Source organism: Aotus nancymaae, unplaced genomic scaffold (assembly GCF_030222135.1).
Source record: "Aotus nancymaae isolate 86718 unplaced genomic scaffold, 86718_ANA_hifiasm-v0.15.2.pri h1tg000020l, whole genome shotgun sequence".
Taxonomy (NCBI): Eukaryota; Metazoa; Chordata; class Mammalia; order Primates; family Aotidae; genus Aotus; species Aotus nancymaae.
The window spans coordinates 63,286,306-63,312,834 of record NW_026988432.1 but is presented as its reverse complement, the minus strand read 5'-3'; the positions used below and the strand labels follow the sequence as shown (position 1 = coordinate 63,312,834).

Here is a 26,529-nt window from a genome sequence, read left to right as displayed (position 1 = left end):
GGTTGCATGTGGTGTTATTTCTTCATTTTACCAACTTAGTTTTGATACTCCAAGTAGTCTTTAAAATGTTTGCATAGTATGAGCCTCATCCTGGAGTAGTTGTCTGAGAAAACAGTTTGTATGCACACGAAGGCTGCACAAATCCAGGTCGCTAAATGCCTAAAGCACTGGACACCTGGAGCGGTTCAAACATGAGAAAATGTTTTACCCATGGCACGTGGCACTGGCTGTGCTCTAAGGGAAAAAAGTTTCCTTTTGAGAGAATGTGTAGCTGTCATGTGACTGGGGACTTCGAGAGGATGAATGCAGCCTCTGGGCTTGCATTTGTCTGCCTGAGGCTTTCCAGGCAAGAAAAAAGAGCACAGGGCTGTCTCTTTTCCCCTCAAGTTTCCTTGCTATTGGAAAAAGAATGTTGGTAACCGTGAGCTCTGGCTTCCATCTGTTTCAGTTACAGTTGCTAAATACGTATAGGCTGGGCATGGTAGCTCACAGTCATAACTCCTACGGTTTGGGAGGTCGAAGTGGGAGGATTGCTTGAGACCAGGAATTTGAGATGAGCCTAGGAAACATAGTGAGACCCTGTCTCTACTAAAAACAAATAGTAATAATAATAATAATAGTAATAACCAGGCTTAGTGGTGTGAACCTGTAGTCCCAGCTACTTAGGAGGCTGAGGCTGTAAGGTTTGTTCTTGGGTTCTTGCTGAGTTTAAAAAGGAAGAAACTGAGGCCAACACAAGAAGATCCAATATGAAGGAATTTATTCAGGCTCCCAGGCGAGGTTCTGCGGTCCGACAGGAGGGACTGGAGAAGTCACATGGACTTCTCTTAGACGTGGGGTTTTATAGGGAGTGAAGGAGCTCGATTGGTTGTGGGAGAGCAGGACTACTATTGGGTAAGGTTACAAGCCTTTGTTTGCATACAGGACTTGCCTGCTATTGGTTAGAATTACTCGGCTGCTATTGGCTTGAAAGACTCGGCTGCTATTGGCTAGAAAGACTTGGCTGCTTATTGGCTAGAATCACAAGACCCTGCTTGCATACTGGGTTCTTTAAGGGAAAGCCAGGCTGTGCGAGAAAGGGAGAAGGGAACATCCCGAGCATGTCCGAGCTTTTGGAAAAAAGGTGGGGGGGATGTGCGTCCGAGCTCCTGGTGAGGCAACCGGCCTTTCAGAGGCCAGAGGATTGCTTGAGCCTAGGAGTTCAAGGCTGCAATGAGCTATGATCACGCCACTGCACTTCAGCCTGGACAACAGAGCAAGACCCTGTCTATAAATAAGTAAATAAATAAATGTAAGCCCAAGGAATGGTTCTTGATGCTATGGTTAATACCAAACTTAGACTCTTTAAGACTAATGTAAGATATATATGCAAAGAATTACTACTCAAAGAAATATGTAGTAAGTGCAATAATTACTCTTTAAATATTTGCCAAGTGAATAAATATGTTACCTCTCCATTTATTCGCCAAATGATGATCAAATATCCTCTCTGTGTCAGGCAAAAAGATTCCCAGGTGTTAAGATCCTTGTCTTTAAAAAATTAAATCTTATGTGAGCAAGATGGTTTCCTATGTAAAATAACTTATTAAAAACTAACACTGATTTTCTCATGTTTAAACATTTGACTAAATGAAATCATTTCTATTACCATCTGATATGTCAGTTTATTAAACATGAATCATTGTGTATTATCAAGAGAAGAAACCTGCCTCAGTGAAAATTCATTACAGAATAGCATTACCGAGCTGCTGGTGAGCTGCCGGTGTGTGTCACTAAATGATGGGGACACTTTCATTTTCCTTCTACAGATTAAAGTTGCTGTGTCTGCAGACAGAGATTGCGTTCGGGCCTACCAGCCTCAGATTTCCTCCAGTAACTACAACACCTTAATACTAAATGTTAAGACACACGAACCTGATAATCTTCTCTTCTACCTCGGTAGCAGCACCACTGTAAGTTATGGACATTTGGAAGACAACACTGAGTCTTTTATGCATTTCTAGATTTTTCTGAATTTTTACTTATTTTGTAAAAAAATAGTCCTTAGTGAAATCTCTAAATCTCCCATAGGGACTAATCTTTGTTAAAATGGTAGCATTAGATTAAAAATGAGCAAACGACCAAATTGAATGCCTGTGAGAAGGTAAGTGACATTTCTGAAGGAGGCCATCTTAATCGCAAGCCCTGGGGATGGAACTTTTTTGTGATTCCCCTGTGACCCCTGGAGTGACTGAATATCAGAATCATCAAGCTGCCCTCGGGTTTTTCTTGCCAAGGATTCCAGTCGTCCCCAGACGGCAAGTGCCTATGAAATGTCTTTGATACTTTGGGTGTGCCAGTGAGAACAGAAGCCTTGGGTGTGTAGGGCAGAAGATGTTCACAAGCACATGTAGCATCTGAAATGTCTTCTTAGGAGATCAGATGCAAAGCACACGCAAGTCTATGACGGGGTGGGGGGTCTCATGGCTCCTGTCTTACTGCATATTTCACATCCATATCTTACCTTGGAGACTGGGAAAATGAGCAAGCTCAGCGCCTTCCCTGGTGCTCCCTGTGGACTGCCTGTGACCCTCGACGAATTTTCCTGGGGACTCTATGGGAGGCATTGAGGAGGGCCGTGCCAGGCATGCAGGGAGGCGCTAATGTCCCTAGGTCCGTGAGTCATGCCCCAGCTCCAGGGAGGGGACCATTTCAAACAAAAGAAAATAGATTGTGCAGTTTTGCTTTTTATTAATTTATTTATTTTTAAGAATAGAGAAAACACTGTAAGAATTGAGTCTTAAAGTGTTCTGGTGATCAGCAAACAGTCCAGTGTGTAAACTGATCCCCGCTCATGCCCTGCCCCCAGTCTGATTTCCTTGCAGTGGAGATGCGTCGAGGGAAAGTGGCCCTCCTGTGGGACCTGGGCTCCGGGTCAACACGCTTGGAGTTTCCAGATTTTCCCATTGATGACGACAGATGGCACAGTATCCATGCAGCCAGGTGGTAGATAATGTTCTCTCAGTGCAACTCTCTTTTTTAAAGTGTGTCTTGTAATAATTATATGCTTGTAACATCATATAATAGGCTTTGAAACTTCTGGAAAGTCAGATTATAACTAAACAATACTTAGTTTAGGTTAGCTGTAGAAATAAGCATTTGTTACAAATGACAGAACTACTTCTTTTTTAAGGCTGAGTCGTATTCCATTGTGTATTTGTGTATAAAATACATTTTCTTTATCCATTCACACATTGATGGTTAATCATTCTACATCATATCCAAAAATCATAACATCCTTTTGCACCTTGGAATTATGTACAACTATAACTTGTCAATATATAATAAAAAATTAATTCAAGGCTGGGCACGGTGGCTCACGCCTGTAATCCCAACATTTTGGGAAGCTGAGGCAGGTGGATCACCTGATGTCGGGAGTTCAAGATCAGCCTGGCCAACATGGTGAAACCTTGTCTCTACTAAAAATACAAGAAAATTAGCTGGGCGTGGTGGCAGGCACCTGTAATCCCAGGTACTTCAGGAGGCTGAGAATCGCTTGAACCCGGGAGGTGGAAGTTGCAGTGGGCCCAGATCATGCCGTTGCACTCCAGCCTGGGCAACAAGAGTGAAACTCTGTCTCAAAAAAAAAAAAAAAAAAAGTTCAAAAAATGTTTTAAAAAGAAATTAAGGTATGGATTTTTTTTCTTACTACAGGAGAAACTAACTTGTTACCAAAATCAACAATCAAAAGAAAAAAAAAAAACTGAGAAGCTTTGGTTACCTCTAGAATGTCTAAAATATCTAAAAGTTTAGGTTACCTTTAGAATGTTACCTTTAGTGATCAGGCATGGTGGCTCACTCCTATAATCCCAGTATTTTGGGAGGCTGAGGTGGGAGGAGTTTGAGCAACAAGGAGTTTGAGATTAGCCTGGGCAACATAGTGAGACCCTGTCTCTAAAAGAATTTAAAAATTTATCCAGGCACAGTGGTGTGTGCCTGTAGTCTTGGCTACTCGGGAGCCTCAGGCAGGGAATCGCTGGAGCACAGGAGGCTGAGGCTGCAGTGAGCTATAATCACACTACTGTACTCCAGTCTGGGAGACAGAGCAAGACCCTGTCTCTAAAAAAATTAAAAAATAAAGAATATTACTTTCAGAAAGTCTATATGTAAGGCAGCCAACCTGGTAAAATGTTTATTCCCCAGGAAAGAGGAGTAAAGTGTGGCATGGTAGAAATTGCATGTGGTTGGCAGCACATTGCATGTAGACAAGGACAGAAAATAAGAATGCAGTTGGGGGGTGCATTTTCTTAAAATTCAGGCACAAAGCAAAATTATTCCTTTTAAAATCCTCCTCCAGAGGTAATCACTTTTTGAGCAGCTTTAAGTATATGTTTTCTTTTCACTTTTCCATAATGTTATGGTGTGTTGGGAATTTTTTTATTTACAAAATGGGATAATATTTACAGAGTAGACATATCTTCAGATACAGTTTAGCTCAACTTGAATGTTTTAAGTAGGGAGGCAACATGATGAAATTTCTGTTTCAGAAGAACTACTCTTTAAGATTTGGGGGCAGCAGGCAAGACGGGAAGCCAGGAGACCAGCAGGGGTTCTGTTGTGGGGCCCTCTGGGAGCAGCGGATGGTGGGTGTGAAGGAAACATGGGGATGTATGTATGCCAACTTGAAATTCTGAAAGTTCCTTTTGCAATTCTTTGTGACCCTTAGATTTGGAAACATGGGTTTATTGAGTGTAAAGGAAATAAACTCAAATCAAAATCCACCAACAAAAACAAGTAAATCCCCTGGGACAGCTAAGGTTCTGGATGTAAACAATTCAACACTCATGTTCGTCGGAGGTCTTGGAGGACAAATCAAGGTAACATTCTGAGAGTTCTTCTGAACAGGACTGATTGGCTGATTTTTATCTATATATAAAAGTCATGGGCCAGGCAGGTTGGCTCTGGCCTGTAATCCCAGCACTTTGGGAGGCTGAGGCAGGCGGATCACCTGAGGTCGGGAGTTCGAGACCAGTCTGACCAACATGAAGAAACCCCATCTCTACTAAAAATACAAAATTAGCCGGGCGTGGTGCTGCATGCCTGTAGTCCCAGCTACTCAGGAGGCTGAGGCAGGAGAATCGCTTTAACCCCTGGAGGCGGAGGTTTTGGTGAGCCAAGATCGCACCGTTGCACTCCAGCCTGGGCAGCAAGAGTGAAACTCGGTCTCAAAAAAACAGTAAATAAAAGAGTCATATGTTTAGATGGTGGAATATATCCTAGGTAGATGAAGATGTTTCTGCTCCTCTTGTTTTGCTTCCTGACAGTTCCTCTGCAGAGTTGGGCTGGTTTTGTACAGTAAAGGCTGATGCTTAATCTGTGGCATAAATGGAGAAAAAGCCAATGGCTCATCTTGCTATTTGGGTTTCTTTCCGAATGATTAACAGGAAATTCAATGCTCCATGTTAATTTCTGTGAAGTTTCTTTATCTCTAGTCTAGCTCTAGTTGGTAGTTGATTAATACTAATTAGTGTTTAGCAAAAACGCCCACCATATTTATTTTATTGTATCAGTTATTCTCTCACCAAACATAATTGCATTTTTTTGGACGTGGTTCAATGCTCTGAAGTGGGAGTCCAGGTCTCAGGTCCCGCTGGGCCCTCTCTACCAATCACACACTTGGCTATCTGTTTTTTCACCCGTACAACACGCTTTTCTTTATCAACCCTAGTCACTGAGATGATCTTTAAGATCCTGCCCAGTCATCACTCATTCCACTTGATAACTGGAAGGAAATCCAGTGATTACAAACTGGCCCTTTTTCTAATGTTCTCTCTAACAAATTTGGATCTGTTAGATTGAAGCTCCCAGGGAGAAATTTTGTGCACTTGGAGAATTTATTTTGCTTCGTCAGCTATGTATTGGTTATGTTGGTTTGCTTGTTTGAATTAGAAATCTCCTGCTGTGAAGGTGACTCATTTTAAAGGCTGCTTGGGAGAGGCCTTCCTGAATGGAAAATCGATCGGCCTGTGGAACTATATTGAAAGGGAAGGCAAGTGTCATGGGTGCTTCGGAAGGTAAGAAGTCTCCATGATTTAGAACGTAGTATGTCTTTCTGTTAACATCTGAAAAATGCTGAAATAATTTATTAATACATACACATGAAGAAAGGATGGAGTTTGTGATATTGCTGGCCTTATTGCAAAGGATATAATGTAGATTAGTTACTGAGAGCAGCATGGGTATCATTTTTAACCCTTTATAAAGAAGTAGTCTTTTTCCTATATCTTGTGTGTTTTGATCATGGATCATAAATCCTAAAAGTTTCAGACAATTTCTCAAACAACCTTCTGTCTCAGAGAGCCACAGCCAAATCTTCAGTAAATCACTGTACATTTTTATTTTGAAAATACCTCCCAGGATAAGAATTTTTTCATGCGTGGTCAATTTTTACAGATAAGTACTTTTTAATTCCAAACCAAGTTCTGTAATTCCAGAAATAAAATGCATTAGGAAATAGAGAAAAATCAATATCTTTTTGCATATGTTGATATAAAGACATTTAATGACTTAATCTTACTGAGTGCGACATCTTCCCCTCCAGCCCTGTTATTTTATAACAAAGTAACTGCAACTCCTTAAATATATAAGATCTATTTTCCATCACTTTAGTAATTAAGACAATAAATCGCCTTTTTCTGTTAGAGAAATGTAACATCTAATATAATTTATCTTGTCTAATGGGCTGCTCTGTCCAGATGGCTATCTGTAATTAACAGTGAGCAGTGACAAGATCCGATAAAGCAACTCACAGCACATTTAGAAATTCACAGGTGAATTTTCATTTTGTCATTGTCAGGTTTGTAGTTTATGCTTTCTCTTCGCTATTTTCCCCTCCCTTTGCTTGTTTAAAAAGTTAGGACCAGAGGCTTGGTGATTGTAGCCTCAGGATTGAAAAAGAATATTGGGTTTGGAGTCTAAGTTTCTCAGACTTCTGGCCCAAGTCCCCCACCAAAATTTTTTTTGGTGGCTTTGGATAGTAAGTCTCTTCACCTCACTGGGGTTTGGGTTCTTTTTCCAGAAAAGAGAAATGATCATCGTATTTGTCTTACCCACCTCTAAAAATCGTCGTGATGAACACACAACATGATGTGTATGAAAATACTTTATAAACTTGAAACACTTTATCAGTGTTTGTTTATCACTGGTCTCCTACAGTGATGTGGCTTTGCTTTGTAGGTAAATGTCACAGGATAATTTTTTTTTTTGACAATAAATGTGTGAAAAAGCATGGCTTTGTAATTGGCAGCTGTGATAAAAAAATAATGTTATTGCCTCACGAGGTGATGACAGGCACTGCTCCAGAGTTGCGGTATTGCCCGAACTCACTTGACCTTGAACCCTTTTGGAAAAGGTGCCTCTGGGTGAGGCTCATGCCTATAATCCCAGCACTTTGGGAGGCCCAGGCAGGTGGATTGCTTGAGCCCAGGAGTTCCAGACCAGCTTGGGCAATATGGAGAAACCTCCTCTCTACAAAAAATATAAAAATTAGCCGGTCATGGTGGTGTGTGCCTGTAGTCTCACCTACTCTGGAGGCTGAGGTGAGAGGGTCACTTGAGCCCTGCACTTCTGCCTGGGTGACGGAGTAAGATCCTGTCTCAAAAAAAAAAAAAATGTGTTTAGAGTTGCTTTTGTTTCATAAAACATACTTTGTCAAGTGCTGACATAGGCACAGACTGGCACTTTATGTCTGTTTGTAAATTGATTGAACTGTCTTCATTTTAGGTAAAGTCTCCCCTGCACCCCTTCTCCTGTTAGACAAAAACTTTAGTTCAAAGAGTTAATAACCTAATTCTAGTAACAATCCATTTTAGCAGACTTAGATGGTAATTCCTTGACCCTTTCATGTTTGTGTATAATTTGCCATTATTAAATCATTTGTGCAGTGAATTGATGTCTTCTAGATTTTTAAAAAATTTTTGAGTGTTTACTCTTAAATGTGATTTATATTACCAAGTAAATGAACTGAAACTTTTTATTCCTCTTTGAATGTATTATTACACTTGTACATGGTATCACTGTTTGTAATTACGAGCAATCTCTTACATTCTCAAAGGATATTACAAAATTAACCACTGATTCTAACAATCCCATCAAAAAAATATGGAAAGACCCTTTATTTAATTAACAGGCATAATCCTTGCATTATTTACAAGTGGACATTGTGAGAGAGTACTGGCTACTCGGCTGGCCTTTGACACAAGTCAGTCACCTGTGTTCCGGGCCCTCTGCTAGGTACCAGTCATGCCCACATGCCTCACATGTGTCCTCAGATATCTCATGGCTCAGATATCTCATGACTTAGGGGAAAACACCTGTATAGAAAGCAGAAAATGCATGGGCTGTGGCAAGGGGCCATAGTTGGAGAAGTAGCATCCCAAGCCTGGGCCAGGGTTAGCTCACACCCTTGCATGACAGCAGCAGGGCATGCTAGTAGGTCAGATCAGGATTATCCAAATCTTATGACGGAGCCCTAGGAGGACCAGGGAGGTCTGGTGGTTCTTCCAGACTCACGGGGCTGAGCGCTGCGGAGGGCGGGCATCACCCCAGGCCTGCCTGATTGCAGGCTCCCACTTGAACCTGTGGGTAATGAATGCGGCATTTCTAAGGCTGGAACAGAGCTGTCCATGAAGTGCTGTGATGAATCGAGCTTTGATTTGTCCTGGGCCCTTATGGAGGCAGGGCTCACTTGGGGAACAGGCACCTGGGCCGACTGTTGAGGCACATATGCCTCTGGTCATAGTCGGGAAGCCAGCAGGGACTCTGGGAGAAGTTCAGGGAAGTGACTGACATGGGGACAAGTCTTCAATCATGTTCCGTCATCATTTCATTTGAGGTCCCCCCTTCATGGCCACCACACTTCAGCAGGTCATGTTGAGGGAGAGAACCCAGTAGCAGAGCCCCCAGGTTCTTGAGAGAGGAGGGCTCACGGTCTCTGGAGAGGACAAAGCCCCTACCTTCTTGAGAGAGGAGGGCTCACATGCTCTGGGGAGGGAAGGGCCGTGCACTGAGGACCAAGACAGATATCTGGAGTTTTGCTTGAAACCTGGCTTTATGATTTCTTGGGGTGTGTCTATGAACAAGGTAATTTAATCTGTGAGGCTCAGCTTTTCATAGGCAAAAATGGGTACCGGCTTATGGAGGACCTCTGAACACAGCAAAATAATGAGAGAGAACATCTGCTGTATGCCGGGCACTTTTCTAAGAACTTTGCCTGGGGTAGCCCTCCCAGAGAGGTTTTATGGTTATCCCGGTTTTATAGATGAAGGGAAAGGCACACAGAGAGGTTAGGTGACTTTTCCAAGTTCACACAGCTAGTATGTTGGGAGTCTGGGATTTGAACCCCAGTAGTCTAGAGCCTCTATCCTCAGGCACACGCAACTGTGGTTGGCCAAGAGGTAGAGCAATAGAACATATGGCTAGGAAGCTACAGGCTTAAGTATTAAAGACTGAAGAATTAAACCACAATTGAGAAATTTATGCAGTGCATTTCTTTTAAGTTATAATTCCTAAAAGAGACTACATGATAGAAATTTTTGAAAAAGCAAGAGCGCAGGCAATTTATACATTTGAAACCTCAGGTTTCATAAAGCACTATTTTTTGTTTTTTTTATTTTGTTTTATCATCCATGGAAACATTTTTACTGTTCGGTTAGACTGCCTTGCTTGGAGATGTGGCACTGAGTTTGGTTGTTACGCCTCTAACTGAGAAAAGTTCAAACTCCTACCCAAAAACCATCCTCATCCAAGTTTCACTCTCAAGCCTTATGACATTCCAGAAAATTATTTTTGGAACATAATTATGATCTGTTCCAGATGAATGGCTTTGTAATTAACTAGTGAGTCAAGTCAGCCCTTTGCTGTGTTGGAGGAGACCAGGAAACACACTCACCTGAAAATGCCCTGGGCTATGTTACCAACCTGTTGTAACCCATGTGCTCCTCTCTAAGTATGAAACGGGTCTTTAAGCTCATCCTGCAGATTTTTGAGGATGTCAGTGACTGTTTTGTGAAATGATGCTTCTGGTATATGGGCACGTACATGTTTTTCATCATAGCTCTAGTTTACCTGAGGTATTAGTTAAAACCTCATCACCAGAGTGAAAATGTCAATATTATCTTCCTGTAAAGAAATGTCTTTTTACCACAATGAATACTGCCTACATTAACCTTATTTTCCTTATAAAGCAGCAGGGCATTTGTCTTGCATCTTCTCATGGCAAGCATATTTTTAAATATTATCGTCTACACTTGATACGAAATTATGGAACTAATAGCTCTACCATAATCTTTGTGAAGAAGAGCTCAGTAACTGCACTGTTGGTTCTCTTTACCCTCCTGAGAATGGATTCTATTTCATCTCTTCTGTTGCAGCTCCCAGAATGAAGACCCTTCCTTCCATTTTGACGGAAGTGGGTACTCGGTCGTGGAGAAGTTACTTCCGGCTACCGTGACCCAGATAATCATGCTTTTTAGTACCTTTTCACCTAATGGACTTCTTCTCTACCTGGGTTCATATGGCACAGTAAGAGTCTTTATGGGGCCCTAGGTCCTACTGTGTACACACATTTAGATTGCTATGAGTTTGTTTATGTTTAATGAGGATTTACTAGTTAAATATGTACATATGTATACCATACAATTTTTGTGAGCATATACTAGTATTAATTAATGTGCTAAACAATTGCTTCATTTTAAATTATTTATTATATTAATACAAATTCATTGCAGATGCTTTAGAAAATATAGAAGAACATCAAGTAGAAACTAGCCTTCTAGTCTTTATAGATATTGATTAGACATTAGTTATTAAAATTTGAGCTCGAATAATATGTCTTGTTCTGGGTTCATTGTGACCACAGTGACATAATTTGAATTCCATCCACGGGACTTTCATGTTCTCGTTCACATCTCATGTGCTGGTGGTTTCTTTCCGTCTTCTGGTTTTATTTTTTAGGACTGGCCCCTTGTCAGTCTGAATGAAAAAGATACGAGGAGATTCCACTTCTCTTACTGAATTGTTGATTTTGGCAACAATGAACAGTGTTTCGTTTCTATTACACAGTGTCCTAGAAAGCTTTTGTGGGCATTTTTGGTTTCATAGCTGATACATCTCTGGCTGTGGGGCCAGATCCAGTTTTCTCAGTTTGACTTTAGAAGGTTTTGGCCATCCCTGACTTGAAGAGAAAGTGAAACTTGGGATAAAGCTATAACCTGGGGAACTGTGTTCTCTTCTTTACAGAAAGACTTTGTATCCATTGAGCTGGTTCATGGCAGAGTGAAGGTCATGACTGACTTGGGTTCAGGACCCCTTACCCTTTTGACAGACAGACGTTATAATAATGGAACCTGGTACAAAATTGCCTTCCAGCGAAACCGGAAGCAAGGTATGGGCACAGATGGAGTCACCAGATGTTGGTCACCCTCATAAGAATAGAAACCTTTTCAAAATCAGCAGTCTTTATTCCACAGTAGTTTCCTGGGTATTGAATGACAGTCTACTTCAAAGCCATCGTTGTCTTTGGAATACTAACCAACAGGATTCACATTTTGCTGGAGGAGTGTTACACTTGCATTTGCCTGTGATTTCCAAGTGTGTTATTTAACATTAAATGCTGAATTGGAATCAGGAGTCAAATCCACTCTATTTTCTTCCACACGCATACTGCTCTCATTTAGCAATGCATATTGACTTTGGTAGAGAGGATTTTCACTTGTCCTTCAATAGCCAAGAACATTAGCTGATCAAATTTGTAGAATCTAAAAGAATATGTCTTTGTAAATGAACTCTGTTGCTGGAAGTTTGCATTTTACTTTAACAGGGAAAGGGATTTTCCTTTTCTTATCTCTTGACTGCGCTCTCCTTTAGGAGTCCTAGCAGTTACCGATGCCCATAACACCAGTGATAAAGAAACCAAGCAGGGCGAGACTCCGGGAGCATCTTCCGACCTCAACCGCCTAGACAAGGATCCCATTTATGTGGGTGGATTACCAAGGTCAAGAGTTGTAAGGTATGATATTAAATTGCAGAATTTTCATGTCCCTGATTTCCAACCATATTAGCTTGCTAGAGCTAAGAAGGGATTGTATCACAAACCAGGTGGCTTAAACCACGGAAATTTATTCCTTTCCAGTTCTAGAGACTGCAAGTCCAAAAGCAAGGTGTTGGCAGGGCTTTCCTCCTTTTGAGGACTGTGAGAGAGAATCTGTTCCATATTCCTAGCTTCTGGTACCTTCAGGCATTCCTTGGCCTGTGTCCTATGCCCAAATTTCCCCCCCTCCCTTTATTTTTTATTTTGAGACAGAGTCTCGCTTTGTTGCCAGGTGCCAGGCTGGAGTGCAGTGGCGTGATCTCAGCTCACTGCAACCTCTGCCTCCCGGGTTCAAGCAATTCTCCTGCCTTAGCCTCCCGAGTAGCTGGGACTATAGGCGCGCACCACCATGCCCAGCTAATTTTTGTATTTTCAGTAGAGATGGGGTTTCACCGTGTTGGCTAGGATGGTCTCGATCTCTTGACCTCGGGATCCGCCCACCTTGGCCTCCCAAAGTGCCAAATTTCCCCTTTTTATAAGGACAAGTCATGTTGGATAAAGACTTACCCTAATGACCACACTTTAACTTGATTACCTCTGCAAAGACCTTTTTCCATATGAAGGTCACATTCGCACATCAGAAGGATCAAGACTGCCACATCTTTTGGGAGAACACAGTTCGGCCTGTAACATCTGCTTTTATTTGTTCAAAGTAGTCTGTATCATATGACTTGAGAAGCAAAGCAGGCCTTCTGCATAAAAATTAGTGATTTTATATGTATTGCCTTTAGAACATCTAAATCTTGTTACTGTGCGATATTTGGAGACCACACTTGCTGTCACACTTCATCCCCCTCTCTAGACATTTTTATAGTAGTAGAATGTCTTTAAAGGCAAAAAAGAGAAAAGGAAACATGCTTTCTGCAGACTTTTCTGGATTATCCTTTGTGCGGTTAGACTGAATAATGTATGTGCAAGTTGTAAGACCAGCATCAGGAGTGGGATGAAATGGCACAGGACATACAATGGAATCCTTGCGGAGACTGATTCATGTTGATCTTTGTGACTTTACTGATTTACAGAAACTTTGTGTGGCTGGTTCATTGTCCTCAGTTTTGTAATTTTTGTTTGTGATTAAGCCCTAAGTTTCTTTCACACCATTAAAAAAAGACACTTATGAAAGTCCAATAGTCAGGGCAAGACAGCTTGCAGGGAGTGGGGTCATCAAATGTCTAAAATGGGCCACTCAGCTTAGTTGTCAGCAAATGCCCATTTGTAGCCATGCTCTGTCTTTAGGTCAGGTTCTTTTAGAGAATCCTCTTACATGGCACAGAAATACAGCCATTCAGTTGCTATGATGAGCAGCCTTTTGTAGAGAGAGCCACTTCTCCACTGCCCCCCTTCTCTTTACCAGGAATCTTGGAAAGTCCCAAGGAACATAGTTTGCAACCACAGCCACTTCCTGATCTTAGAAATGAATCCATTTAAACCTCAGGGGAGTTGGTCACTTGCTAAGTCTTACCTCCCTGCCAAGACGGAGGCAGGACTGGAAGCTGTCTTCAAATTCCATCCCAGATTCATGCCCTGTCATGCTGGGACCAGGACTGACGCCTCCCTGTGGTCACGGCTATGTCCTAGTACATCTGGACTTTGCCCAGATGGCCCAGTGTAGACAACACGGGAAAGGACAGATACCCAAATCACAGATGTTCTCAGCAGAAGGGACTTGGGTGTCATCAAAGCCAGCCTCCTCATTTACATGGACAGAACTTGAGATCCAGAAAGGTTTAAATTTGCCCCAAATCATATAGTTGCTTAATGGTCCTAGCTCATTGTTTAACATGAGAAAAAAAATGAGGTGTCACTGTAACAGGAAACCATGTTATTGCAAAGCTCTCCTGTCAAGAGCTGGTACAGAAGAGTGCAGCTGGGAGATGTATGGCCCTGCCATATTTTGGAAATAAGAGCTGGACCATATTATAGCCTGACCTCAGCCAGGAGGTCATTGGTAAGAAAAATATGATATTGACTTGAACATTGAGAAATAGGGTTTGGGATAATCCCAGACTTCACCAAATGCAGTTACTTCCTTGAGGACAAAGTTCATGGATATGCATCGTAAACAACAGCCAATGACTTCCTTTCCTAGCAGTCAGATCCTGGGAAATGGCATTACCTGCACTTGTCCCCATGGGAAGCAAACATTCTACTCTACATGGAGACTGGATTATAATCTGTGCTGCACTTTCCTCATGACTGTGCACTGTCTTTCTTATTATTGGCCTGTTTTTTCTGTAGGTGGCCATCCAAATAGCCAGACTCACTAAGTTTGCTCCCTTTCTCTAGTCCTAAGGAGAGTAGGAGAGTATTTGTTTGACCTGAAGTTCTCACAATCAAGATTGTTCTTAGAGGGAGGCTGAGACATTTCTGCAGAGTAACACATGGAAACAGATTTTCCAGAAGTACAGGGTTGTTTTTTTTTCCTTTTTCCTTTTTTTTTTGGGGGGGACAGGATCTTGCTCTGTCACCCAGGCTGGTGTGCAGTGGAACAATCATGGCTCATTGCAGCCTCAAACTCCTGGGCTCAAGCAATCCTCCTGACTCAGTCTCCGGGACTACAAGTGCATGCTACCATGCCAGGCTAATTTTTTATTTTTTGTAGAGACAGTTGCCCAGGCTGGTCTCAAACTCTTGGGCTCAGGTGATCCTCCCACCTCAGCCTCCCAAAGTGCTGTGATTAACAGACATAAGCCACTGTGCCTGGCCCAACTGTATTTCTTCTTACAACAATGGAATTTAAAAATCCAAATTTTGTGGTTGTTCTCATGCCCTTCCCTACAGGAAAGGTGTCACCACCAAAAGCTTCGTGGGCTGCATCAAGAACCTGGAAATATCCAGATCGACCTTTGACTTACTCAGAAATTCCTATGGAGTGAGAAAAGGCTGTTTACTGGAGGTAGGAAGCATTGTTATTAATATTCAAATGAGTTTCCATAAATGTCCATTGATTCATCAACATCATAACTTAACAAACCAGTGGGGTGGATAGAAAAGAGATGATCGGGAAACCAGCAGTGTCCTCCCCACGGAAGGTTTGGCCGCCACTGGGAACTCACCATACTGTTTCATTTCCTCTGTGACCAGCCCATCCGGAGTGTTAGCTTCTTGAAAGGCGGCTACATTGAATTGTCACCCAAGTCTTTGTCACCAGAATCGGAATGGCTGGTGACATTTGCCACCACGAACAGCAGTGGCATCATCCTGGCTGCCCTCGGTGGGGATGTGGAGAAGCAGGGTAATCGTGAGCAGGCACAAGTGGTGAGTAGGGCCAGTACTCCTGAGCCCTGAGCTCAGGAAATAACTTTGGGAAACAAAGCGATGAATGGAAAATGACTGACTCATAAACATTTATTGTCGCTGTGTTCCTGGTTCTTTATGGATGTGCATTTTCAATAAGTAAAAGTTATTATTGCTGAATGTCATCCGCTTATGAATCAGTGATTTTTTTTTTATATTGCATAATCCATCTTCCTTGTCTAGTGACTGAGGAAAAAGTTATTTGCTATCTACCTCTAATTTTTAAAAAACTCATTCAGATAACATGTATTGAGTTTTCTTCCCCATGTTGTGGTCATTTCTCTTCATCCCAAGGCTAAAACAGCAGTCCTTAAATTCTGTTCAGGTCTTCAGTCTACTGCTGGACCAAGCAAGATTTTCTTTATCTATTATAGGATTGAAAGGAGCAGCAAGAGGAATGTGGCCTGTGATAAGCACAGTAAACTCACAGGGGAGAGGAGAGAAAAGATGACGGTTTTCCTTATTCATATTCCATTTCAAGAGCCTAAGTGATATTACCTATCCTCTGCTCAAATTTGTGTCTATCACATAATTTAAAGAGGCTTTACAGAATGTTAGCACACCATCTTAATGAAGGAGAGTCCATGCAGCTAAATATCTATAGAATGTCATCTTTTATACTCTGCAAGATACTTTACAGACATTGCTGTGTCATGATCACAGCCGTGCTGCAAGGGGAATGCTGCTTCCTACATTTTGCTGAGGAAGAAATGGGTTCAGAGAGGCCAGACATGGTGGCTTATGCCTGTAATCTCAGCACTTTGGGAGGCCAAGGCAGGAGAGTTGGTTGAACCCGGGAGGCAGAAGTTGCAGTGAGCCAAGATCGTGTCACTGCACTCCAGCTTGGGCGGCAGAATGAGACTCTGTCTCAAAAAACAAACAAACAAACAAAAGAAATGGGTTCAGAGAGCCTGGTAAACCTGACCAAGGTCACACGGCTGGTATGCTCAGAGTCAGAACTGGAGCATCAGTTTGCAGAACCCAAACGTGTCACGACATACTTGGGGAAGGGCTGACAGTGACTAAGACTGGTTAACGGGCTCCATTGATCTTTTTTGTTTGTTTTTGGTTGAGCCGAAATTGATATAACCTAAAATCAACCATTTCAAAGTTAACAATTCAGCAGCATTTAGTGCATTCACAATGTTGCAAGGCCACCTCTTCTATCTAGTTGCAAATATTTTCGTCACTCAAAATAAAAGCCTATCCCATTAATTAGTCACTCCCCAGTCCCCTCTCTCCCTACCCCGGCAACCACCAATTTGCTCTCTGTCTCTAGAGATGGATTTACCTATTCTGGATATGTCGTACAAATGGAATCATACAAGATATGATATCTTGTGCCTTTCACTTAGCATGTTTTTAAAGTTCCTCCCCATTGTAGCACGGATCAGTACTTCATTCCTTTTTGTGGCTAAGTAATATTCCACTATAGGCACATACTACAGATTGTTCATCAGTTACTTCATGGATGAGCTTTGGGGCATTTCTGCCTTTTAGCTGTTATGAATAATGCTATGGACATATGTGGATAAGTATTTGTTTAAGTCCCTGTCTTCAGTTCTTCTGGGCATATACTAAAGAGTGGAATCACTGGTCATTATGGTAATTCTATGTTTAACTTTTTGAGGAACTGCCAAACTTTTTCTCCATGAGTCTTAGTAAGGTTACTTTCAAATCAAAGTGCGCTTACTAAGTCAGCAAAAAAGGATAATGTGAGTCATTGCTAGCAAGGGTGTTGTGAGACACTCACATTCCAGTCCTCCTGGTGGCACTATAAACTACCTCTTTTCAATGTGGCCAAAAAAAAAAAAAAAAAAAAAAAAAGTAAGGGCTTTAAACATTTTCACGTCCTTTAAATGTTTAATTCCACTTTTCATAATGTGAGAAACAACATCACTGGAAAAACAATTAAATATTCATATGTATGGTAAAAAGTTGGAAACTACTTTCAATTTCATTGATAAAAAGACAAATTACAACGTACCTACTTATTGGTATATAATGTAGCAATAAACAATAAATATGAGGCCATGCAGAAACGGAAATCTTTAAATCTTCAGCAATAATAGCATAATGCAGAATATAAATTATATGAACAGAGATTAGAAAGTAATATACAAAATTTAAAATTGTGGCAGATGATGATATTCTTAAGGAATTGCTCTACTTGCTTGATGTTAATCTTTGCACATTATCTTCATAAGATGAAAGTTTTCTAAATCATATGGTAATGTGTTTTGTCTGGGAAATTCTCTATGCAACCTCCCCAGTCCTTCTTTTCCATCATGCTGATCGGAGGCAACATTGAGGTACATGTCAATCCTGGGGATGGGACAAGCCTGAGAAAAGCTCTCCTGCACTCTCCCATGGGCACATGCAGCAACGGACAAGCGCATTCCATCTCCTTGGTCAGGAATCGGAGGTACTTATACACGGCAAGGCAGTGTGTAATGAGGGTGTGGTGAGCTCAGAGGGAACACGGGAGGAACTTTGTGATGGTACTCTGGGCAGCTAGACGACTGGGATCATCAGCATCCAAATAATTCTAGAACCTTGCCCTGGGAATCAGTCTCATCTGCTTTGTAATAAGATACTTGTAGAATTTTTATAATTAAACAACTTTAACTCTGCCCTTTGCTGGGGCCCATCATAAATTGTATTTACGTTGGATTAATTCTGTGGCAAATAGTACTACGGTATTAGTACATAGTATTATGTCAATAGTAAATAGCATTTTGTGAACATTCCTGTATATTTACCTCCAAAACTGTAGACTGAATGTTTTTTGTTTTTATTTTATTTTATTTTATTTTTATTTATTTTTTTTGAGACGGAGTTTCGCTCTCGTTACCCAGGCTGGAGTGCAATGGCGCGATCTCGGCTCACCGCAACCTCCGCCTCCTGGGTTCAGGCAATTCTCCTGCCTCAGCTTCCTGAGTAGCTGGGATTACAGGCATGCGCCACCATGCCCAGCTAATTTTTTTGTATTAGTAGAGACGGGGTTTCACAATGTTGACCAGGATGGTCTCGATCTCTTGACCTCGTGATCCACCCGCCTCGGCCTCCCAAAGTGCTGGGATTACAGGTGTGAGCCACTGTGTCCAGCGTGAATTTTAATTTTCAAGATTCACCTTTTTGGTTACAGATAGTATCTTGTTAAAATACACCTTTAGGGAACTTTTTTATTCAGTAAGAACTTGTGGGAATTACAGACTAAAACGGAATTATTATTTCATTATATTTAAAGCTTTTCATTTATTTTCTCCTTTGGTCTTTTAGAATTATCACTGTCCAATTGGATGAGAACAATCCTGTGGAAATGAAGTTGAGCCCCTTAGTAGAAAGCAGGACAATAAATGTGTCCCATCTGTATGTCGGGGGAATTCCAGAGCGAGAGGGGACATCGCTGCTCAAAATGAGAAGATCGTTCCATGGCTGTATCAAAAACCTGATCTTTAATTTGGAGTAAGTGTATCTGCTCTCTGCATGTTCTTGCATTTTCTGACCTTCCATGGTGAGTGCTAACACTAATCTGAAATCTAACTTTACTGTTTGAGATTAAAAATTTTGCAAGTTCCCAAATAATGAGTTCTATCATGAAAGTCTCCCCAAATGGATTTTATTGGACTGGAATGATAGACAGATCTGGTCATCACACTTTAAAAACCATTGCTGAACATTAGCTCCCTGTGACTGTCCATAAAGAGCCAGGATTTAAATATATTTCTGAAGTGCATTTGAAGGAACATAGGGATTTTGTGATGTAAGTCTCTTGCTGTCTTGAGGACACTGATTTGAAGGAGCTGTTTACTACTGGGCTACTAGCAGCTTCAGGTTATTAATGGCTTCCCCAAAAAACAATGACTGTATAATTAAGAACTAGAAGCCTACATTCCCTGTGTGGGGCTCATGATGAAGAAAAGAACTGACATGTGCCCACAGGCAGTTCATTCCTCCTTGCTCACCCCCTGCCTCTGGACAGGGTGTTGATGGGACACAAGCTGTGCTCTGCTCTGTGCGACCAGCATCTGCCCAGGAGAACCTGGACGTGCCCTGGGCACCAGGAAACTGAGGCTCCCTCCTGGCTGGGTCACTGACTTGCCTAGTGACCTTGAACGAAGTATTGGATCTTTCATGGTCACAGTGTCCTTCTCTGTGCAATTACCTCTTAGGAGTCCCTGAAATTTGCAAGAATAAAATATAGCATTGGGTTTCAATACAATCATGATGTCAGAGCTCTGGTTTAGATTTTTGTACATGTTTATGTTTATTCTCTCAGTTGTCTGTTCATTCATTCATTCATTTATTTATTAATGAGGCATCTTCATGCTCCTGAAAGTCATGGGGCTGGGGACTCAATAGAGCAGAAATGTTTCTGTGGAGTTCCCAGCTGTGCCCTGGGAAAGTGCCGGGGGACCTGTGTGGGCAGAGGACACAGCCCAGGAGCTGCAGAGTGAAGGTGCATATGACAGGTGTAACCCACGACCTCCTGGGGAGGGGAAGCCTGTAAACAAGAAATCAGTGTTTAGTGGAGGTCACTGTGCAGTGCTTGGGAACTAGAGACAAAAACGTGTCCCTGAGGCAGCCTAGTCAAGGCTGTGGGAGGAGGTGATAACATCTGAGCTGACCTGGGGGGTGCTCAGGAATGGCCAGGGTCTAACACGGGGATATGCCTGGCTGGGTGCCATTGCAAGCAGAAGCATCAGACAAGAAGTCTCGAAGGTAGCATGTCTGGACTCCAAGTCACAGTGAAGGACTGGCGCTTTGGTCACTCTAAGAGAAATATGTACATGGTTTTTAATTGATTTTCATCGTACAGAAATCAAGTGACTTGGGTTCATGTACTGGTTTGTGATATCCTAATTTTGAAAACACTGTCTTGTTTCTACCTAGACTTTTGGATTTCAACAGTGCAGTTGGCCATGAGGAAGTCGACTTGGACACCTGCTGGCTGTCAGAAAGGCCTAAGCCAGCTCCCAATGGAGAGGACAGCGAGCTCCCGCGAGAGCCCCGGGCTTTTCCAGTAGGAGCAACTTCCTTTACTATCAGTCAGGTCCAGTGAGCAAAAAAGGGCCCAGAACAGAGGGAGTTAAAATGGGGCCTTGCTGTAAAGGTGCTGCAAAAGCTGGAGCTGGAGCTGGGCTTAAAATCAGAGCAGGAACAGGATGGGGAAGGATGCCCCAAGCAACTGGATGACATGGCCCAGCATTTACGGATTGCAGGCCCCAACGCCTAGGCTGTCCATCAGGCTGACATGTAATACGCTTTTGGCAGAGTTTCTATAAGGACTCATTGTCAATTTACATTTAGCCGGGAGAGCATGAAAATAATACATGTAAAGCCATTGTGCACATCTTTGTTGCTTTAAAAAAAAAAAAAAAGCGGGGCATGGTGGCTCACACCTGTAATCCCAGCACTTTGGGAGGCCAAGGCAGGCAGATCATCTAAGGTAAGGAGTTCAAGACCACCCTGACCAATATGGTGAAGCTAAAAATACAAAAAGTAGCTGGGCATGGTGGTGTGCACCTGTCATCCCAGCTACTCGGGAGGCTTAAGCAGAAGAATTGCTTGAACCTGGGAGGCGGAAGTTGCAGTGAGCCGAGATTATGCCACTGCACTCCAGCCTGGGCAACAGAGCGAGACTCCATCTCAAAAAAGAAAAAAAAAGAGATTTGATTCATTTAGGAAAAGCCAGTTCTGGCCAAATATTTTGAATGGCAGCCATTGTTATTTTTCATTTTCTCCCCCTCTGCTTTCTGTTTCCCTGGTTTAAAGCATGCACTCTAATCATTTAGAAGATGGCAGAAGCATCCAAGAACAGGACCTTCTGAGCAGGGCCGGTCTTTGTGTCCGGGGCAGTTTTCATGGTAGCATCTGCCCACATTGAGCCAGAAAACAGTATCTGGGACCCCCGTGACTTGGGCTCTATCAGGGCAGCTTGCAGATGGTTGCACAGGGTGTAGGGGCCCTTCCCACCTGGCTCCTCTTGCCTGCACCTTGCCTTGTCAGTATGGACCTAGATTCACACTCTGAGGCCCTGCGAGACATGTGACCTGTGGGCACCTCCAGTTTTCCGGTGCCTGGGCCGCAGCTGATCTCTGCGGTTGCATCCTCAGGGCCATTCCCAGAGCCTCAGGTCATGGCATGGGCCTAGGGAGACAGCAAGGACTTTGTGCCTTAAGTCTGATGAAAATTCGTAGGAGAGACTCCAGTGTCTGTGTGAATTTCAGTGAAGTTGAGTGGGATTAAAGTGAAAGGCAAAAGCTCTAAGTGCCTTCTCAGGGAGATAAAGGGCTGGTGAGGGCAGCATTTAAACCAAAGACGGAGTGAGTGCCAACAGGCATTGGTGGTTGTTGCTGCTTTAATAGGATTGCTTTGGAGATGGCTCTTCACGGGAGAACACGTGTGTGTCAGTGGGTCTCGGGCTGCAGGTGGTAGCTGAGTGTCCCTGCGTATCTCTTACAGGAACAGTGCGTGGCGGATGCAGCTCCGGAGTACGTTCCCAGCGCTCACCAGTTTGGCCTCACACAAAACAGCCATTTAATTTTGCCTTTTAATCAGTCGGCTGTCAGAAAGAAGTGGGTATTGTTCTAAAGTCCTTATGTGGCGTCTGGTTGCTACATGGGTGGGGATGTTCTCCAGCCACAGAGTCTTTTCCAAAAGAAGCTGCTTTTATTTTATGATGAAGTGCTTGACTTGCAACCAAATGGCAGAGAGGAGACAAAGGGATAGGAATTCAGCGTTGGTGCAAATCACACGCTTTCACGGTGGTTCGCTGGAGAGTCTGGTTTCTGCCTTTCCTCTTCTGGAGGTGGCTGGCTGCCCGTCTCTGTGTGCATGTAAGGAAGTGTGTGGGCGTCTAAATCAAGGCTCCTGATCTATTGTTGTTTGGACTTTCAACTCCATTCCACTTTAAGCATTCACTAGTCTGATGTCTTTGTGTACCCAAACTCTTTCACTGTGGTGGCCAAATCCCGGGTGCCACACGCACCCCTCTCTGCACCTTCTGCCCCTCACACCTACCTGTCCCTGGGACCCTTCTGCCAAGGGAAGATCTCAAGGCCTGGAGCTTGGGGCTCCCGGACTCCACGTTGTTCTTTTCTCCTCCTTCAGTCCTCCAGCTCGCCTGCCTGGCTTGCCTTCAGACTCTGCCATGCCCTGCCCATCTTGTCATTGGCTGTGAGCGGCACCCTGTCACACCCCCCCACACCTGGGCTCCTGTCTGTCTTCTGCAGCTCCCGCCGTCACTCTGTGAATTCAGCAGCCACCTAACACCTGGTCTTTCTATGTTCAAACTGTGATCTGTGGAAGGTCTCTCCCTGCCTCCTCCTCCGCCAGCCTCTCCCATGGTCATACCCTTGCCTTCTCCACAGATATCCATCCCTCTCACAGTCTTAACTTTAAAAGCCTCCTGTTAGCCAACCCCTTTCTCCTCATCTCTTCTCTGTGCCTCCCCACTCCTGCAGGTTTTCAGCTGCATGGAGACCTCTCGGCCTCTAGCCCTAATGCCCTCCCACCACCTCTCCCCTCTTCTCTAGCCCTACATCACAATTCATCCTCCCAGATAGGTTCCAGGCCAGGGTTACAGGTGTTCCTCTGCAAACTCCCTTAACCCTTTGTCTCTCTCACTCCTGCCAGCTCAGGTCAAAGCCAACACTTTGCCATCTCTGTGCCAGAATCCACACAGGAGACCGAGGCTGGGGAGATGCACGTCTCCTTCCTAGCTGGTTTGACTTGAATAGCATAGCCATCAATCTCAGATGGAGCCTCCAAATGACATGAGGAGCCAGTGCATCGCTCTGCTGTGTTCACAGTTTTTACTCTCCATGATGACTTGCTCATAGCTGCTTGTAGCTCAGAGCCCTGTGCACCACAGCCTCTCTTCACACCCCAGCTGACTTGCCTCATTTGAGAAGAAAGAGCTCCTTCATCCAGCTGGGCATGGTGGCTCGCACCTGTAATTTCAGCACTTTGGGAGGCTGAGGCGGGTGGATCACGAGATCAGGAGACTGATACCATCCTAATAACACGGTCAAACCTTGTCTCTACTAAAACATACAAAAAAAAAAAAATTAGCAGGGCGTGGTGGCTCATGCCTGCAATCCTAGCTACTAGGGAGATTGAGATAGAAGAATCGCTTGAACCTAGGAGGTGGAGGTTGCAGTGAGCCGAGGTCACACCACTGCACTCCAGCCTGGGTGACAGAGCGAAACTCCATATCCAAAAAAAAAAAAAAAAAGAGCTCCTTCATCTGTCCACCACCAAAAAGACCAGCCCCTGCCTTTGTTCTCAACCCTCTGTCTCTTCTGCTACCACAGATGAAGGGTCCTTGTTCCTAGCAAAGCCCACCCAGCCCCAGCTTGTCCTCTGGACCCCATCAGCCCTCTCCTCCCAAGGACATGCGCAGCAGCCACTCCTCACTCCTCAGTGCACACTCCCTCCAGCACACAGACATCACCGTCACCCCGTAGTCAGCAGTGACAGCAAGAGCAGCAAACTATTGTGCTGAAGGTTGACACAGAGATTTTACACAGATGACCTAGTTTACTCCTCATAATTCTCCTATGAGGAAGATATTGTTATTATCTCCATTTTACAGATAAGGAGATTGAGGTATAGGGAGCCTGGGGCATCTGCTCAAAGTCACACCGCTGGTAAATGGCAGAGCTGGGATTTGAACCCAGGTCTTGTGGCTCCAGTGTCTGTGCCTATACAGTAGTTTCCCCTTGTCCTTGAGGGATACGTTCCAGGACCCCCAGTCGTTGCCTGAAACCTTGGCTAATATCCAAACCTCATATACACTGTGTTTTCCTATACATGCATAGCTATGATAAAGTTGAATATATAAATTAGGCACAGGAAGACATTAACAATAACTAATAATAAGATAGAAGAATTATGACAATATGCCAGCACCAATCCTCTTGTGCCTTGGGAGCATTTTTGAGTAAAATCAGGGTGACCTGAACACAAGCCCTGCTATACTGCCACAGTTGATCCGCGAACCTTGATGGCTATGAAGGGACCAGCGGGCACATGGTTCACACGGTGTGAATCTGCTGGACACAGGCAGGATTCACTTCCTGGGCAGGACTGAGTGGGATGGCATGAGATCTCATCACACTACTCAGAATGATGCCCAATTTAAAACTTTCGCATTATTTCTGGAACTTTCCATTTAATATTTTCAGACCTCAGTTGACTGCAGGTAACTGAAACCTCAAAAAGTGAAATCTTGGAAGGCAAAACCGCAAATAAGAAAGGACTGCTGTAACCTCTGGGCTCCACTCCCTGTCTCACTTTGTCTTCCACAGCAGAACCAACCCCACAGGAGACACCACATCCCCCTCACACACATGCTCAGTACCTGGCTCTGTTTCCCAGCAAGGCGGCTTGAAAGCGCTGCCCTTTCCTCAGGGACTGTTTCCTCTTCTCACCGTCCAGTCAGCCTCCTGCACACCCCTGGCTGCTCTTGAGAGAGTTACTTGAGACCCACGTGTAGCTACATCATGATTGTGCGGGGCCCCCTGCACTGGGCTCCCAGCAGCCCCTGGACTTCCTTGGCTGCCACAGCCCCACGCTCTCCTGGTTCCCTGCTCCTCTCTCGGCCCCACCCCTCCTCTGTCTCCCAGCTGAGAGCGCAGGGCCCCTCCACATGCTTTCCCAGGCTGGCCTTCTATATTCCGATTGCTTTAACATGCCACCTAGATACGGCAGCACCCACCCGTGTTGCTCTGGCCTCCACTTAGAACTTAGGATTTGTGGGCCCACCAGCCACTCACCATCTCCATGTGGACTGGGACAGGTTCCTGGGTCACTCGGCATCTCTGTGTGGGCTGGGACAGGTTCCTCAGCCACTCAACATCTCTATGTGGACTGGTGCTCATCACCTGAAAGGAATTCACAGGTTTCCTCAGTCCTGCCCTCCTGCTCTTTGTTATTGCTACAGGCACAATCACCATTCACCTGGTTGTCCAAGGCCCAAACCTAGAGGCTGTTTTTTATTTTATTTTTTCTCACTCTGCAAATCCAGTCCATTGGCACGTCATCATACTTCTTCCTCCAGAATGTTTCCGGAACCTGTTCTGAGTCCCCGCTGCCACCCTGGTCTAAGCCACCCGCTCCTCCCTGTGGGCTGTAGTAACAACTGCCTGATGGGGCCTGCTTCACCTCTGGCTCCCTGACCTGTTCTTCTGTTTAGACAGAGGATCTCCTAAAGGGATTCTCGGCCACTTCCACTTTCAAAGCCCTCCTGTGACTTCCCACTGTGCTGAAAATCCGAACACCCTCAAAGACCCTCCTCCCTATGATGGAGCCACACCCTCCCTGTCTTGTTCCTGGGTGCTCCTATGACACCGTGGTCCCTCTGACAGGACCCACCCAGGTGCAGCCTTCCTCGACACCTGCAGTGGCTCTGGTTCCCCGCTGCCTCAGGTGGGCTTCCTGCTGTCCACCATCATCAAGCCCCTCATTTTGCAGGGGCTTGCCCCTTTCTGTCATTCAGAACTCAGCTGAAATAGCAGTTTTGCCGAGTTATCTGCGTTGACTACTTAAGGTAGCCACACCGGTTGGCCTCTGTAGGACCCACTTTAACTCTCTGATGTATTTCTGAATTAGTTTCATGAGCAAAGGGATCTTCCTCTTTGTTGAAGGCTTTATCCTCATTCTAAAACAGTTCCCGCAGACAGAGGTAGGCAGTAACAATTCGTTAAATGAATGGATGTGTAAATGAATGAAAGAATGAGTGCCCCTCCCTCCTGAGGTTCAATATAAATGTTGAAACAATTGTTGGGTCCTCTCTTTGAGGTTTTAAAAATGAAAAGTAGAAGCTTCCTTTCTCAACGCTGAGCCCTTGTTTTCCCCAGGCTCTCGGTTCAGCTAAGTATCCGCACGTTGGCCTCCAGCGGCCTGATTTACTACACGGCTCATCAGAACCAAGCAGACTACGCCGTGCTCCAGCTGCATGGCGGCCGCCTCCACTTCATGTTTGACCTTGGCAAAGGCAAAACACAGGTCTCTCACCCTGCACTGGTCAGCGATGGCAAGTGGCACACGGTACGATCTCAGGAGGCTTGTGGTGGCTGCTTCTGAGTTCTATTCAA

At 44.0% G+C, this 26,529-nt stretch overlaps 1 protein-coding gene across 1 annotated transcript in view; it reads left to right on the top strand.

Moving 5' to 3' along the window:
- The window catches only part of LAMA1 (laminin subunit alpha 1), a 78,812-nt gene that overhangs the window by 42,948 nt on the left and 9,335 nt on the right, over positions 1–26,529 (top strand). The window contains exons 27-40 of the mRNA XM_064379417.1: positions 1,809–1,952; positions 2,849–2,982; positions 4,706–4,856; positions 5,929–6,053; positions 10,410–10,560; positions 11,278–11,422; positions 11,905–12,046; positions 14,909–15,023; positions 15,212–15,385; positions 17,698–17,849; positions 18,707–18,892; positions 20,321–20,480; positions 21,893–22,005; positions 26,293–26,482. Of these exons, the coding sequence (XP_064235487.1) occupies positions 1,809–1,952; positions 2,849–2,982; positions 4,706–4,856; positions 5,929–6,053; positions 10,410–10,560; positions 11,278–11,422; positions 11,905–12,046; positions 14,909–15,023; positions 15,212–15,385; positions 17,698–17,849; positions 18,707–18,892; positions 20,321–20,480; positions 21,893–22,005; positions 26,293–26,482 (2,082 nt within the window). The remainder of the gene's footprint in view (positions 1–1,808; positions 1,953–2,848; positions 2,983–4,705; positions 4,857–5,928; positions 6,054–10,409; positions 10,561–11,277; positions 11,423–11,904; positions 12,047–14,908; positions 15,024–15,211; positions 15,386–17,697; positions 17,850–18,706; positions 18,893–20,320; positions 20,481–21,892; positions 22,006–26,292; positions 26,483–26,529) is intronic.